This window comes from Botryllus schlosseri, chromosome 9 (genome assembly GCF_051294905.1).
Source record: "Botryllus schlosseri isolate E-star chromosome 9, Bs_hap1, whole genome shotgun sequence".
NCBI lineage: Eukaryota > Metazoa > Chordata > Ascidiacea > Stolidobranchia > Styelidae > Botryllus > Botryllus schlosseri.
This window is the reverse complement of record NC_137244.1, coordinates 23,326,492-23,343,305: the sequence shown is the minus strand read 5'-3', so window position 1 is coordinate 23,343,305 and position 16,814 is coordinate 23,326,492. Positions and strand designations below refer to the sequence as shown.

Sequence of the window (16,814 nt, the reverse complement as noted above, 5' to 3'; positions counted from 1 at the left end):
GATCTCGCGGCCATTCTTTTGATAGTTCTGTGATTCCGCTCCACAATACCATTTCCAGAATGCCGGTAGGCGCAGCTGAACACATGTTCCACCCCCCAACTGTTCAAAAACTGGCGCATATTCTGACTAGTAAAACAAGGTCCGTTATCACTCAGAATTTCACTCGGCGCACCTCTTTCCGAGAAGACTTGTTCAAGGATCTGGATGATTTTATCGGCCGTTTCATTTCGCACCGCCCGCCATATCGCAAATCGACTAGGCCCGCAGTCGATCAAACTCAGGTATGGTCGAGTGTTTACGTAAGTAATGTCAAGTGCCAGGCGCTCCCAGACAACGGGAACGGAAAGCTGCCCGTGTTCCCATCTCACGGGACTCGGATCAATTCTGCGACAGATGTTGCACTCATTGATTACCCGTTGAACAACATCACGAGTAACAGCTTCGCCAATGCTTCTTTTGGCCACGAAAAGCGTCCGATTCACACCTAGGTGATGCACGTTATGAAGAGCCCGTACCTGTTCAATCACGTTCTCATTACGCCGGTTTACTCCAAGACACACCTTCTTTAGCCAGCGTTGCGGGACTCTCGTTAGTGCATCTGCGAGATTCTCCGACGATGGTACCCAACGGATTGTGACCTCCATGCAGTATTCCTGAAAGAGCTGCGCGATAATTCCCAATCTTCTTTTAATAATCATTTCACTTAGCCCACTGACTCTAGGTCGACGCGAATCTTCCAATATTGACTTGACCCAATGGAACACACTGACCGAGTCGGTCACAACTTCTACATTAGTGAAACCCCATCTCAGCACCAAACTTAATCCCTTTACGACAGCGTCGAGCTCCGCGACATTTATATGCGTTACGTCGTCCTCTTTCCTCATCCATGCTGCATCTTCGACAACCTTCCCATTTACGGTCAAACAGCATGCCACCGCCATATTGCTCGCATCGCACCAAATTTGCGCTCTTCCATCACGATATACTCTCCAGTCCCCTCTTACTGGATCGTTCTCTCGTACCTTCGTCAAGATTTCTTCAGCCAAATGCATAACTGGATTCGGGATTACCGCATCCCACGCTATCTCGTTAGTAAGTCGTTTTACATGACTGCATGCAGTTCTCAACCACCCGGCCACGGGATAATGCCCCGTGAGCTTGCCGAACACAGAAAATAGCCCTCTCTTCGTCATGCGGCCGTTCAAACTCGGCAGATCACCATCTCTCCTCCACTCCAGTACTCCATTCTGGGTCTCATTCACCCGCAATCCAAGTACACGTGCATCACGTAACGGAACTGGATCCTTCGTCGCTAACCCATAACTTGCCAAATGCCTGCGCACTTTCTCAACCGCTACAACATTCTCATCAACCCAGATGTCGTCGATGTAATGGTCGGTTCCCCTTGCTATGTCGTCTTCCAGTGACAATACGGTAGAAATGATCTTGGTCATCACCTTTGGGCCGATGTTCAAACCGAACCCCATTCGTGTCATAACGTAAACATTTCCTTGATGCCACACTACTTGGAATTTTTGCAGCCTCTCGGACACGTGAATCTGTAGGTATGCCTTCCGGAGATCCAAGATCGATGCACGATTACTTCGTTTGCGCCAATTTCTCAATTTTTCTTGGCATACTGCCGCATCCAGTCCGGGGTGACTCATGACATGGGAATTCAGCTCGCGGTAGTCCATCACTGGCCGTACCTTCTGCTTCTTGTTTGGTTGCTTGACCGCCAACAGCGGGATTATTCCGCCGTGGGAACCGTGACGGGCAGGATCGTACTCCACCAACCACCCGTCTCTGATCCATTGGCTGAGTTCATCATCAAACGATGTACGACACTCCGACGGCATCTGATATCCCCCACATTGATTAGTCAACTCAGGCTCGCCATTTTCCCATCTCCACTCCATAGTCCACTTCGCTCCATCAAATTTTGCAATGAAATATTTATCGTCAATTTGTAACCGTTTATTCGTCGCGGCCACCGCACTTGCTACACACACCTTTGCACCAAACCACACGTCAAGATTTGAATCAACGAATACTCCGCCTAATTGCTGGATAACATCAATACCGAGAATCACGCCAGCAGCACATACGAGCTCCGAGGCTACCAAGCATTGCACCCTGACGTTGGTCTCGCCTACAACCATCATTACCATGGTCTCTCCGTAACAACTAGTGCTTTCCCCGTTCAGCATCTCCACAATCCTTCTCGGACCCGAAACGGTATGGCCCATACGACGACACACGTCTTCAAGAACAACAGATTGCTGGCACCCAGTGTCCACCAGAGCCTTGAGAGGTTTTCCACCAATTGAAACCACAACAAACGGTAGCACCTTTTTTCCAACTTGTGAATACGGGAGAACGCGTCCGGTGCTGACGGTTCTCCTTGGTAATTTTCCTGCTGCGATCTTGTGACGTTCATCGGCTCTGCATTGGCGAGCTATATATGACCAAGCTTACCACAGGAAAAACATCTTGGTTGTCTCCAGGCCATTTCGTTACCGTCATTTCTTGGCTCTTTAATAGGGCATTCTTTAGCAAAGTGACCAGGCTTCCCGCAGAAAAAACAGTTGTCCTTCCGCTGACGCGAACCGACCGCGCACGATACATTGAAGCTGCTCCTGACCGACATTATTACTCGTGCCCGCGCGACGAGATCACTCAAATTCATTTTGTCCACTTCTGCTACAGACTTTAACTGACATGAAACCTCTGGGGGGAGACCATTTACAAACGCGCACCGAATTAACGCCTCGGATGCATCCACTCTCATCCCAATCAGACTTGGACAACTAGAAAATTTTTAGCTTTTTTGAACTAGATTAGAATTAGAATTAGAGCTCCACAGATTTTTCCAAATTAGATTAGAATTAGAATTAGAGCTACACAGTTTTCCCAAATTAGATTAGAATTAGAATTAGAGCAACACAGCTTTTCTAAATTAGATTAGAATTAGAATTAGAGCTACAAAGCATTTTCTAAATTAAATTAGAATTAGAATTAGAGTTACTGACTTTCGCGAAAACTTGGAAATTGAATGAAATTGTGAATGGGAAATGAATACAGCCACATCAGTTCACATCAAATCACAGTGCGTGGTACAAAAGGCCGTCAGGCGATTAGCGCCACATATTTTTGTTTAATAAACAACAACAACAAAAACAACAGTGCATTCCCATAACCATGAGAATGGGTAACTTCTGTACACCAAGCTTGACTCGCTTTCTACTATACCAGGGGTCACCGCAATCGCGGTCGTCGATCTGATTTGAGATTTTGGAAATACGCTAAATAAAGCATTTTGAATTGCTAAAATTGATTTCAGTTTCCAATTATTATTATTGTTGTTGTTTCAAAATAAGCAATTCGCCTGTGCCCAACAACACTATTCGACACTAGCTGAAACGGCTTCGGCGATGGCAACAGCATTCCACGGAGAGACAATTAAGTGATACCAATATGCATATTGCCTCCACATGCAATGGCCCAGACATCGCCAAGACAGAGACGCTTCGAAAACGATGTAGCCTATAGGACGTCCCCACAAGATCAATCTTTAGGATGAGATAGTCTTTCAGATATAGTGACATGTCTGGCTAGCCCCAATATCGATTCACTAGTCGTTGGAAAGCGTTGTCGATGTCGGGTATCGTACGCAGCTCACAATCGTTCAAAATAAAATGACGTTTATGATCATGATATTTCTTGTTGTATTTGTACTACTTTAATAAAATCTTACTTCTTTTGTGGTAGTCATGGACATTGCCCACGTTAGTAAGAACGGCGTTGTACTAACGTAAAGTTTTAAAAACTAGAATGTTGTTCGCAGACTATACAAGCTACTCTAGCAGGCTATTAGTCGCCATAATAACTACTATGACTGATCGGTGTATGTAAGGCGATGGCGACTTTGCATTGGACTTCCCTGCGCGAGATTATTCTTGTCAAGTCACTGCAATATGACTCGGACAAAGAGGAATTTTCAGGAAAACAATGAATTAGATTAGAATTAAAATTAGAGCATAAGGACAATTCACAAATTAGATTAGAATTAGAATTAGAGCATAACAACATTTCACAAATTAGATTAGAATTAGAATTAGCGCATGGAAACATTTCACAAATTAGATTAGAATTAGATTACTGGTATTTCGCTCTAATTTAGTGAAATTAGACAACTAGAATTATCTAGTTGTCCAAGTCTGATCCCAATCAATAGCGCAAGCCTTTTTAGGTCGGAAAGGTACACATCGACAGGTTCTTCATCCAGCAGTATTCTTCGCTGGAATTCGCTATACGCGTCATAGCAATTCACTCCAAACGCGTTCAAAATAGCTTGTTTCGACTTCTTGTAATCCTTCCTGTCGCCTTCTGGCAACTGCTTGAACACTGCAAATGCAGGGCCATCCAACAGCAATGGGAAAATAGTTGGCAGTTTGTCCGTCAGTTCTTGCAGCTCGGCGACCAGTTCCAGTTTCTCAACCCACTTTGCAAAATCACCAGATGTTGGATAATCTTCATAACTCCTCACAATATCAGTTAACTTCATATTCGCCATTGTGCCGCGATAGCTTGTAATATAGTTCAATGTATTTAAAACGTTTCAGTAAAAACCGCACAACCAGTCCTCTCGCCTTCGAGCCCGTTCTGTCGATCGCGCGACAGGAGCGTCGGGAGCACACACATAATCATTACGTTAATCACAATCACAGTAGGCCTATCCCAGAATCAGTGTCAAACACACTATGAGAAGAGCTGAGCCTGAAACCACAAAATGTGCAGCATCCATCGCTCTCATCCGTAGATATATGTACAAATAGCAAACAACAAGTACAAAAATTCTACAGAACACATTTACACTCAACCCCCGATTATCACCTGTATAGCTGTTAACAATTGAATCGACCTAAATTGTTTGCACTGAAGCAGTTAGGTTTCTTCTGTGTGTACCTGTCTGCCAACGAATTTGGGAAAAATATAGGCTACTGGAAATACTGTTGTCAATACGCTGAAGATATTCCGCGCTTCATAATCGTTATATTAATTGTTCTCTCAATTCTTACCTGTTGATTTAGATTTGGTGTTAACCGAATAACTTTTACGGTTTGATTCTCTGTTACATGATTTTGGGAATGAAATTTGAACTTTCATCGTGTATATAAACCAGTTAATACACGCGAGTGAACATGTGTTATCGAAATTTCTATGATGCTATCATCGATAAACACCGCTGGATATTTTGGGAAATTAATAAATATCACAACGAATTGTCTTTTTATTGCACATCGTACTAGGCATTTTGAAATCATCAGATCATCATCATCATTCGAAAAGATTCAAATAGAAGTGATTACGATTTTACATAAAGTGGCTTGGATTAGAGCGCCATACAAATGCGCAAGCTAAAATCTGGAGGGACCAAAGCGTTTTTTCCACCTCAGGTTCTACGCCACTGTCACAATAATTGGTCAAAATCAAAGCAATTAATCGATTTGTATACCTTACGCGACGATACGTCCGTAGCACGGCTGTGATGACTGAGATCCGCGATCAAATTACAAGCTCACACTGTACCACAGGTAGGCCATCTATCAAATTACTTATGCCATAGAAATCCCCGTAGCAATCAACTAGTTGCCGATCTATGAACGCTGTCCGTATGAAGACTTCTCGTGTCATTTTGACTTTGTGGACATGGTTAGCACTTGGAGTGGAGTCGAGCACCCAGATCTACAGTTTCCCGGACCAAAGTTTAGGCCTATAAGGATTCCGACGCATCCTGAAGAAGAAACTTACCGTAAGTATAGCCTCAAAAAAAAAACAATAAGGCTGCGCTTTTGGTTTCGAGTGAAATGATCTGTTCAGTCGCACTGAAAGTATGGTGTATAAGGCCTGGTAGAATGTAAACAACAAACATTCATGGATTTTAATTGCACTGTGTGTGTGTAGGTTAAGCGGTGCCGCGATAAACATTTTGTTAATTTGTATAGAAATACGGTGCGTGTGTTGTCGTGAAATCGCCGCGAACAACCATAGGCTTACTCAATCCACTTTCACAATGTCACTTATGGTGGCTGCGTATGTGCCAGATCGACGAATATATTGCCACGATAACTTGAATATTTTCGACTTTGCAGGTCGTGTCACGTTCACCGAAATACCAGCTCAAAATGGATGATAGGCGCCGCGAAAATTGTGTACTACCATAATCCGCATATAAGCCCATACAGTACAGTAACATCACTTTCTTTTATTGGCTTGAGTTTCTACAAGCCTCATTTTTTAATGTTGCAACATTGCCTATTTTGAATAGTACATACCAGGCACGGAGGTCCAGTATTCTCAGGCGCAGTAGATTCATCGCGTCAGCCGGGCACCGCGGATGTCGTTATCAATCAACAATTCTATATTATGATCTACTTCCTCGCCAGCGACGTCACGACCACACCCGTTGTATAAATTGTACTTGAAAAGTCATTACGGTCAAAACCAGCGCTGCGGTATAGGCCCGACTAATCTCGCGTACGGCGGCACGTCCGAATTACATTCCACGAGTGGCAATATTGGCTTTATTTGCAGGCACTACTAAACCCAGAGCGTCAAAGACAGAATGTGTACTCATTATCTGCGCGGCGCTCTTGATCACCGGCATAACCATGGCATTATACGGAGCAATAAGCATGGGTCTGCAGAGTAACATCTCAACAATTGGGTTTGCCTTTATCGGTTTCGGTTGTGTGATGCTAATAGCAGCATGTTCCGCGGTACTCTGCTCAGAGCGCAAGCGAAACGACCAGCCGCCACAAGAAGAAGACCCAGTAACGATCACCAACTGGAGATTCGATATTCCAGCAATAACGCGATTGAGAAGAGCTGTTCCGGACACCAGACGACCTCCACCGCAAGCTACAGCTCCTAAAGAACAACAACTAGCAACGCCTGTATTTCCGATCACTGCTGTTTGATTGTCAGATCGACTCCAGAATTCCTACGGCGCCGTATTGAAGGTTTATCTATAGCAGTGGTTCCCAACGTGGGCGATATCGCCCCCCAGGGGGCGATTTGGCTGTCTAGGGGGGCGAAAATGACAGAGGGGGCGACAGGGGGGCGAAAATGGACAAAGGGGGCGACGGGGGCGATGACGCGCCAAAACGGCTGACCTTTTTTTTTTTTTTTTAAACACACTGAAATTTAGCTTAAAAGTGTGTCAAATTAGACATCGTGCCGGAAATTTGACCTTTTTTTTTAGTCAACCCGCCGGTAATTACAGTTTGTATGCCCAATTTTCGGTACACAAAATTTGGGGGGCGATGGGGCGAAAAAGGTCGGGAACCACTGATCTATAGGCTCCTACTCGCCATCTGATCCGCGTACGCGTCGTCTCAAATAGCGTAGAAGAGCAACAAGTCGGCAGATACCAAAATCGTATTGAAGAATATCGGCCTGATGTAAAATCACCAATAGAGTCGGATATCATGAATACCAAAACAACGTCTTGCTTGCCACTCTTGGCTCGATGCTTTTCAAATTCATATGCAGCATACGAGTAACACAGAATTTGTTGTAATGCCAATTTTACACGCGACACCATCAATACAAAAATCGGTAGATCGCAGATCCATCCGGTAATATAGAGTTTGAATCCGTTTTCATCTTCCATAGATGCGGTCAAGTCCGGTCCTAATCCAAGCTAATCGCCAACTTCTCTGATAACACTGCCCAGGAGGGAGTCTGATTTCAAAGACTACCCCAAGTCGCTTTGAAGCCTTCCTATCATTTTCATTGTATCGCAATCTTGTGGTGTTTTGAAATGATGAAAATTATTAATAAACTGATACTGATATTATATATAATCGCGAAGTTAACGACTACATTCCATCCCGAAGTTGGTCAACATAAACAACAGTAATAGTGAGGATATGCCACGAACAGGAAAACGATCGAGCAGAAACGGTACGCGTAAAAAATCACTGGAAATTGGCAGCTGCGGTGCTCGGCGAAGGTGCACATCAAAGAAAAAGAACACGATTGGACGCTCATCATTTCTTCCCGGACGGATATAGGATAGAATCGATTATGCCGAAATCTTTCGCCTCCTCGACATTCATGAAGTTGTCGCGATCCAACGCTTTTTCTAAAACACCGTCAATTTTGTTGACAAACGCAAATTCGCCAACAATCACGAGGGACGGGCTCACCTATTACGTCGATAGGTTGACCCGTGTGTTTGACGTATATCAAATTTAATTCGTTTCTCATTCTCTTCATTTCTTCTGCTTGCAGGAGGATGTCGGATGTTTGACCCTAGTTCACAAAACTTGTATGTAGGAATTTGCATGCATATTCTATTAAAGAGCTTTTCGGAGGTACATAACTTCAATATACAATTGCATAGTATAGTCATATTGAAATTAACCCGAATATGTCATATACCAGCATGAAATGAGATCTCAAATAAGAGAGCGTTCAAACATAGTGTCCTATATGGTGTCGATACAGGCAAATCTTACGCCTCAGTGAAATTGTATCACGTCACAATTTCCATTTGGCTACAGGCAGTTTGACGGTCATTTTTGACCGGCTTGACAAGCATTAAATTTGGTAAAACGGGTATCAATCGAAAGCCGACTCTGCACTGATTACGAAAATATAAATTTTATTCCGCTCGTGTCCCTGGAACTCCCACAATCAGCTTCGAATTTTTCATTGTTATGAAGATTGGCATTGGGACGAAACAATGTCTGGCTCTTTTTCTCTTGAGCTACTCTCTCGTTTCGCCAGACAGCATTGTTACGTCCTGAGCTACTCTCTCGTTTCGCCAGACAGCATTGTTGCGTCCCAATGCCAATCTCCATAACAATGAAAAATTCGAGGCTGATTGTGGAAGTTCCAGGGCCACGAGCGGAATAAAATTTATATTTTCGTAATCAGTGGAGAGTCAGCTTTCGATTGATACCCGTTTTACCAAATTTAATGCTCGGCAAGCCGGTCAAAAATGACCGTCAAATTGCCTGTAGCCAAATGGAAATTGTGACGTGATACAATTTCACTGACTCGTGAGATTTGCCTGTGTCGACACCATATAGGACACTATGGTTCAATGTACTATTTTAAGATGGTACACGAACTCCTTTTGTAGACAAAGCTTGGGCTGATGTATTTTGATAAAGGCCGACTCCAAGGCACACAGATTGAAGTGTGAGCGGCCCCTCCAGATGACGCGAAATCAACTATTTGAGAGAGGCGGTCAGTGAAGAAGCATCTGGCATACACTAACAAGGTTTTAAAACTGCAGTACTTGTTTTTGGATATATTTGAGCGCATTTGTAACAGCAACTGGGGTCAATCAGACGACAATATCTAGTTGAACTCGGAATATGATGTAGTGGGAATAATTTTACTCAGAGGTCAAAGGAGACTAAGGAGTCATCGTTGTTACTCAAGGCAAAGCAGTAGTAACGCAGTAAATTTCTTCTAATTACAAGTTGCTATTTCCAAGACATGTCAAAACTACTCCAAGTGGAAACAGAAAATGAGGATTTGAAAAGTACTCAAGCAATACTACAATCCAGTTTACAAAATTCAACATCCAAAAATTTAGTAGATAGCATGAAAAACTTGCAGAAGTAGCTACAAGACATCCCACTTGAGTACGCTGAAATAGTAATGTCCTTAGTTACTGACCACCTCTGATTCTACTTGAGTAGCATTTGTGACTACACCGGTAACCTGTGCTACATACAATGTACATGGAATCGTCATCACACACCTGAGCTCCCCCGTGAGGCTGATGCAGCATTATTCTTGAGTGTGGTAGCGATTGTCGCATGCCTTTCGTACCGGCACACAGCAATAAAGACCCCATGCTACTGGCTTGCCCGATACACCAAGTGGCAACGGGACATTGCAGGTGCTGCATTGTGTCGTAAATGGCGAGGCCGGACGTTACAGCGCCCCCTGGGATGTTCAAAAGTTTTTTATATAATACAACAAATCACTTGCAGACGTAATAGTACCTTTACTAACCCGGAGAATTTATGTACATGTGCACCGGTTTTTTGTTGCTCTCGGATTGCAGGAAAAGCAATTGAGCCACAACAAGTCCTGATACGAAATCATCAATCTGTAGGCAAAGATATTAAATGGTAAATGTCTGTTTGAGTATGGAATGCGTTTTGTGGATGCAAGAGATTAGAAGAATTGACATTACGTGTCTAACAAAACCAGTTGACTTGCTCGAATGTATCTATTTTGTCAATGTCATTAATGTCGACAATCGACAATTTCACAAACTGAGTCTACCAACCCGAAGTAGCTCAATGAGTAAATCAGGTGTAGGCCTATCTATTTTGTCAATTTCAAGACTCCCTGGGGCAACGGGACAGCCCAATAAAAGACCCATTTTAATAACAATCGGAAACAATCAATACTCACAGGGGACATAAGAAATATGATTCTCTCTTTCAACAATCTTGAATAAATATCATAAGACCTTTCCCCGATTCCGGTCTGCTCGATTACAAACGGTATTCCGAGCGGCTTCTGCAGAGAACTGCTACTGTGCACGGAGCGACGGACACATTTCAGCTGAGCGAGTCTTGCCAGTCGCGAGTATGTCGACAACATTATACTTATATTAGGAAAGATACTATGAAAAATGCGTACATATATGGTTAGTTCATTCATGGCAAACCAAATTATACATATCCTACAGCATCGATTACAACGTGTGATATAAAGTGTGCAAAAAAGTCAGTTTCAGGTAAATGTATACAGAAGGAACGTTATCGAGGTACAGAACTTCATCATACAGTTGAATGATATTCATATTAAAGTATTCCTAAATACTGACACTCCATATGGTAGTCAGCAACTAATCAAGAATTGATAAGAACGTTGATATGATTGTTGATATACAATGTTCTTCTCGATTCTCTACTAGTGGCCGACGATTACCCATGAAGAGTGTTAAACAAAAATATTAGGGTATATTTCAATATGAACATACCATGCAATTGTATAGAGAAGGAACATCCCATGGAACAGAGGAGTTGGAATTGTCGAGCAAAGTTTAGTAGGCTTTATCTATAAAAATATTACAGAACAGCAAGACCAAATTACACAGTGGAGATTAGCAACTGTACAGTAGGGGTGCTCAAAAATGACTTTTTTCTCAAATTGTACTGGCTAGGTGATAAAATTGTCAGGCTACCTAATTAAAGGCTGCACACCAAATTTGGTTCAGTTCCAAGGAGTAGACGCATTGCTACAGGAGAAGAAAGTTTTTTATTTATTATTCAAGAAACGATTTCAAAACTTCTGTTCACCCCATGAAATTGTTAGGTTGTTTATAGAAACGATGCTCACCAAATTTGGCTCAATTCCAACCAGTGGAAGCAGAGTTATTCCCGTCAAAAAATTTTGATTTGAAAAAATTGTATTTACGGTGGGCAGACCTATAATAAATGCCGGTAATTGAAGAATTTGGCACCGTAAATACTATTTCATTTGAATCCAAATTTTCGACGGCAATAACTCCGTTTCCACTGGTTGGAATTGAGCCAAAATTGGTGTGCATCGATTCTATAGACAACCTAACAATTTCATTGGGTGAACAGAAAATTTTGAAATTTATTTTTATATAATAAAAAACTTTTTTCTCTTGTAGCAATGCGGCTACTCGTTGGAATTAAAAATAATTTGGTGTACAGCCTTTAATTAGGTAACCAAACAATTTTATCAAGTAGCCAGTACAATTTAAGAAAAAGTCATTTTTGAACACCCCTACCGTACAAACATATCAGAAACGGTATTCACCCTTTCAGCTCATAATATCTTCCGCTTTTCGGGTCAAAATAGCAGTTGAGACAAGGATCGTACATTAAATCGAGCATTTCCTCATCGTCAGATTCGTTCAGCGACGTACTTTGCCCACTCACAGTGCTGCCGTCTGAAATCCCGAAAGCTTCCGACGAATAAAATTCATCGTTCCTATGCCTCCCTCTTTGCGACGGCAGAACTATCGGCGGACTGGGCAGACTCCCGGAGCTCTCATACTTAGCCTCGTCTAAAGTAAGATCTAAAGTCTGCGTGTGATTGTGCAGTGTGCCTCTCATTTCGCCCGCGTACGCCTCGGAATCCATCCCAGGCGGCTGTTTCCAAGTGCTCCAACTAGCGTCGAAACTGTCGTCGTTATAATCCACGTCGTTGTTTGTTACCGTCTCTTGTCTCGCTTTGAGATCATCAGCTACGAGGTCTTCTTCTTCCTGCTCGCGTTTCATTTCCGACAGGATACGGCTGTCGAAAGATTCACTCCATGAATCTACGGGTAGATTGGAAAAATCATGGTCCTGATAAGATGTGTCGGATTTCGGAGGAATTTCTCTGATAGTTTTCCGACTTATAGTGACGTTCTGCGGAGTGCCCTCGCCACCATCCGTGTATTTAGAAAGCGCATAATCGCGTTTACCTTCGCAATTCGAAAGTGCATTTCTTCCAGTTGTTTGCACGAGGGTTTCCGCAGAAGATATCAAGGTAGTTTCGGAATCGCGTAGCGATAAACCTCTGAAACTCCCGCTAGCTAATATAGGTAAAGAGTTTGATTCTTTAAGACGTATCTTATTTTCAGATGGCTGAATTGTAGTAGCATCGTCTTCATCGTAATTTAAATCTTCAGTCAAAGAGTCACTTTTGTATACTGTTCGATTGGTGGCACTTTTAGGCCTTTCGTGTGCGATATGTGGCTTGGAAGAAAATAAAAACACATCGCTCTTATCGCTGTTTGCTGTCTTAAGTACGTCGCCAGCGCCGCTATCTAAGGAGTCTCTAATCTCCATGTCATCGACAAGTTGAATTAGTGAGAAAGGTGACCGCGCTGATGCTAAAAGCGTGCTTTGATCTGGTGCAGGGTCGGGATTTTTGGATGGTTTGACTGCTTTTTGTGATAGCGTGCGAGCTGATTTTTCGGATTCCGATGATGCTGGACGTTTAGGTTTCTTATCATGGCGTGGATTTGACGCAAAAGATTTTGTAGATTCTCTGCTGCTTGGTTGATTTTCGTATGTATTTCGTAATGAATCGCTGTCCTTTCGTGAAGTGATTCCGCCTGACGATATACTCTTCAGTTTTGAAGTGCGACTTAGTTCAGATCGAATTTTCGGCACCGTTATAACTTGCGTCATGTACATCACGGTGCTAGAAAATTGCACGCTCGGCGGGACATTTTCCAATTGAAAACAAGACTGCTTTGTGTGAGAGTCTGTAGACTCGCAATCCGATGCCGTAGTGTCTGGAGGCTGATTTCGCATTGTGAATATTTTCCTGACCTTACAGTTTCCGGCAATAACGATAAAATCCAGACACTTGAAAGTCTGCCTCAAAAATATGTCGGAAACCAGCGACGCCAAATCAAGACATAAATTCAACCAAGTGTCCCTCTTTACAAGGGATATATTCAATTTAGCGTGAAGGGGAGTGATGGAAATTTCACGAGCTGATGTAGACATCATTACTCTTCTTTTGCTACCCGTGGTATCAGTCATTGCGAGTTCAATCGAGAAATCTTTGGAAAGCGGCACATAAACCTGCAGTATCAGATATCTCTGTGTCAAATGAAGGGACTTCTTACCATTTTTCGGTAGTTGCATTTTATTTGTGACAGTACTCCCTTCTAGCTGTACCGCATAGCCTTTCACGTTTTTCTCGTATGTCAAATGTGCGGTTCCATTCGTGCTGCCTGAGATCTTCCACTTTTGGAGAGGGTCTTTTCCTTGACAACTTAATATTTCCACTGTAGGTCCGCCTTGATATTCGTGCTTGTACATTATGAGACCTATTTCTCATGAAACGGGAATGGAAGTGAACACGAAAATAGCGACTTCGCCTAGATTCACTGGTATATTTCAAACGAGCACCGAAATCTTGAGATCGAAATCGAACTCCGCATAGTTTGATACGGTTCGTTTCACTCGTCAATCACACGGCCACTGACCCATACAATGTATTTCTAAGGAATCTACTATCTAATGCTCTATAATATATCACAACTTAAGATATATGTGCATAAGATATATATACTTATATTATATATATTCGAATTTTCGACTACTTAGTTATATTGTGATTATCGAACAAGAATAAAATAACAGTGCCCAAAATAGTAAATATGAGAAGTCAATGAGAGGGTATATCTAAATTGGCGATGTCAACATATGCTTCACCGATGTCCCCGATGTCATTAGCGATGTCACATTGGATGTGGGTAGGGTTATGGTTTTGTTAGGGTAGGAGTCGGATTTGTTTAGTGTTTTGCTTATGTAAGGCTAGGTTGGGTTCGAGTATATATTAGGATCAACACTTGGTCATCCCAAAACCTACAATTAACTCTTCAACCTACTAATGATGACGATGCGCCCAACCTCCTACGATTCAGTTTAACCTCGTCTGCCCCCGATAAAAGCTAATTGATGGCATAACAAACCAGAACGCTAACCTATCGCCAAACCGAACCTCTGACTATTGCAATTTCCGTTGTAAATTCCTATGTAACGAACCCCTGACACAACCCATCCACCCATCTAAAAGCCTAACAAAAACAAGATTGGTCCATACTCTGTACATCCAATCTTACCCAAGAACAGTATGTCGTGACATCGTCAAAGTATACTACGATATCGCCAAAAAGCTCTTCAAAATATATGAATATATCGAGGACACCGAAGACGCATGTGATGACATCGCCGCCATCGACCATTTATATGCATAATCAATACAAATGCAAACAAAACTTGACTCTTGGAACATTTGACAGGAGTGCTAATATCGGCTGTACGGCAGCGTATTCAGAAAGTTTGCTCTTGCCTCTTGACCGATACGATATTCTATCTGAATTCACAACCGCCGAAATTTTAGCCAAAAACTCATCATCTTATTTACAAAAATGCTGAATGCTGGAAAGTTAGCCGGTTACACCATATTTGTAACAGGTGCTAGCAGAGGAATCGGAAAGGAAATCGCTTTGAAAGCCGCAGTAGACGGCGCTAACGTAGTAATCGCCGCCAAGACCGCAGAACCCCACCCCAAACTCCCAGGTACCATATACACTGCAGCTGAAGAAATAGAAAAAGCCGGCGGAAAATGCTTACCGTGCGTAGTCGATGTGCGACACGAAGACTCGGTACAAGCAGCCACCGAACAAGCCGTCAAGAAATTCGGCGGGATCGATATCTTGGTAAATAACGCCAGCGCGATCAGCTTAACAGGCACTCAAGCAACTCCGATGAAAGTATATGATTTGATGAATCAAATTAACGCACGTGGCACGTATTTATGTTCACGCGTATGCCTTCCGCATTTGATAAATTCAAAGAAAAACGGCAAGGATCCGCACATTTTAAACATTAGCCCGCCATTGAACATGAAACCGATCTGGTTTAAAAATCACACGGCATATACAATGGCTAAATACGGCATGTCGATGTGTGTGTTGGGTATGGCCGCTGAGTTACAACCTGAAGGAATAGCTGTTAATGCTCTATGGCCGAGGACCGCTATTTATACAGCCGCTATGGAGATGCTAGGCGGGGATAACATCGGGGAAAACTGTCGAAAACCATCCATCATGGCTGATGCTGCGTACGCGATTTTAACGAAAGATTCGTCCAAAGTATCGGGAGAATTCCTCATAGACGATGACGTTTTGGAAAAAGAAGGAATTACTAATTTCGATCAATACGCGATAGCACCCGGAAAAAACCTGTTGCCAGACTTTTTCCTCGACACTGCCGAAGAATCGTATGTAAAATCATTGAAAGATCAGGCCGTAGAGATTGCCAAGCCTAAAGACTCTAGCAACGCTATCTTTGATAAGATACGGGCGTCCTTGTCCGCTGATCTAGTGTCAAGTGTAAACGGCGTGTACAAGTTTGTTCTGAGTGATTCTTCTGAAACGTGGATTTTAGACCTCAAAAACGGTAGCGGCAGTGTCACGCAAAAGGATGGAGAAAGTGACTGCACCATGACTATGACGAGCAAAGATTTTGTGGCTATTTTTGATGGCAAGCTCAGCTCCACGCAAGCTTTCATGCAAGGGAAATTAAAGATCGAGGGTAACATGGGAGTAGCTATGAAGTTGGAGAAAGTAATGAAGGCCGGTAAGGCTTCAAAACCTGCCTCTTCGCAGACCGAAAAATCTGGTGAATCAGCGACCGTATCATCCTCGATGGATAAAATGAAAAAAATGATAAACGCAGACCTAGTCTCGAAAATTGGTGGTGTCTACCAGTTTACGTTGTCCGGCAAAGAACCAGGAAATTGGACTGTCGATCTCAAAAATGGAGACGGCAGCCTGTCCGAATCAACTGTTGATAATCCTGACGTGACAATGGAGTTGGACAGCGACGATTTCGTGAAAATGCTGCAGGGCCAGCTCAACGCTACGCAGGCGTTCATGTCCGGGAAACTGTCCATTAAAGGCAACATGGGATTGGCGATGAAGCTGGAAAAGCTTATGAAGGCGATGAAGGATTGATGTCTGCGATTTAACGTCTGATCTGGTCGCGCCGTTGAAATTATGCAAGAACAATTTATGAATATATATAGGAAAGTTTGAATGAAGTGTTTGGTGGAGGAAGAGTGTTGTCTATGTCGTTTGTTGCCAAATACATAATTTCATATGAATTCTGCGTCGTCTGTTGATACTTGCACTTTGATTAACCTTGCCACACACCTCAACTTTGCCTGAGCGACCGTCACTACCTGAGAGTTACTGCAAGTCTCACAGATCTTCTATGTGA

At 42.9% G+C, this 16,814-nt stretch overlaps 3 protein-coding genes and 1 pseudogene across 3 annotated transcripts in view; 2 read left to right on the top strand and 2 right to left on the bottom strand.

Moving 5' to 3' along the window:
• LOC145446003 (uncharacterized) overlaps positions 1-7,053 on the top strand; it is a 30,941-nt gene extending 23,888 nt beyond the window's left edge. The window contains exons 7-8 of the transcript XR_013917175.1: positions 4,734-5,818; positions 6,601-7,053. The gene's annotated coding sequence lies outside the window, so the exon portion shown is untranslated. The remainder of the gene's footprint in view (positions 1-4,733; positions 5,819-6,600) is intronic.
• A 763-nt stretch (positions 7,054-7,816) lies between these two features.
• On the bottom strand, positions 7,817-10,707 carry LOC145446004 (ATP-dependent Clp protease proteolytic subunit 1, mitochondrial-like). Its single transcript, XM_080324188.1, has 5 exons — positions 10,456-10,707; positions 10,048-10,144; positions 9,791-9,978; positions 8,220-8,325; positions 7,817-8,155 (listed from the first exon to the last, which is right to left on the bottom strand). Exons 1-5 carry the CDS (start codon positions 10,705-10,707, stop codon positions 8,061-8,063), a joined length of 738 nt encoding a protein of 245 aa, XP_080180314.1. The 3' UTR covers positions 7,817-8,060.
• On the bottom strand, positions 10,677-14,029 carry LOC145445982 (protein CFAP20DC-like). Its single transcript, XM_080324162.1, has one exon. The coding sequence runs from the start codon at positions 13,842-13,844 to the stop codon at positions 11,835-11,837; it is 2,010 nt and encodes a 669-aa protein (XP_080180288.1). The 5' UTR covers positions 13,845-14,029; the 3' UTR covers positions 10,677-11,834.
• A 756-nt stretch (positions 14,030-14,785) lies between these two features.
• Positions 14,786-16,698, top strand: LOC145445989 (hydroxysteroid dehydrogenase-like protein 2 pseudogene; annotated as a pseudogene).
• Positions 16,699-16,814: the final 116 nt, after the last annotated feature.

Excerpts from the sequence above, each read along its gene's own strand:
- LOC145446004 (XM_080324188.1), bottom strand. The coding sequence starts at position 10,707 with ATGAATGAACTAACCATATATGTACGCATTTTTCATAGTATCTTTCCT. Across the intron at positions 10,145-10,455 it reads TCATATTTCTTATGTCCCCT|ATTGATGATTTCGTATCAGG; the intron begins GTGAGTATTGAT and ends CTTTGCCTACAG. Across the intron at positions 8,326-9,790 it reads AGCCTCACGGGGGAGCTCAG|GGTCAAACATCCGACATCCT; the intron begins GTGTGTGATGAC and ends TTTGTGAACTAG.
- LOC145445982 (XM_080324162.1), bottom strand. The coding sequence starts at position 13,844 with ATGTACAAGCACGAATATCAAGGCGGACCTACAGTGGAAATATTAAGT.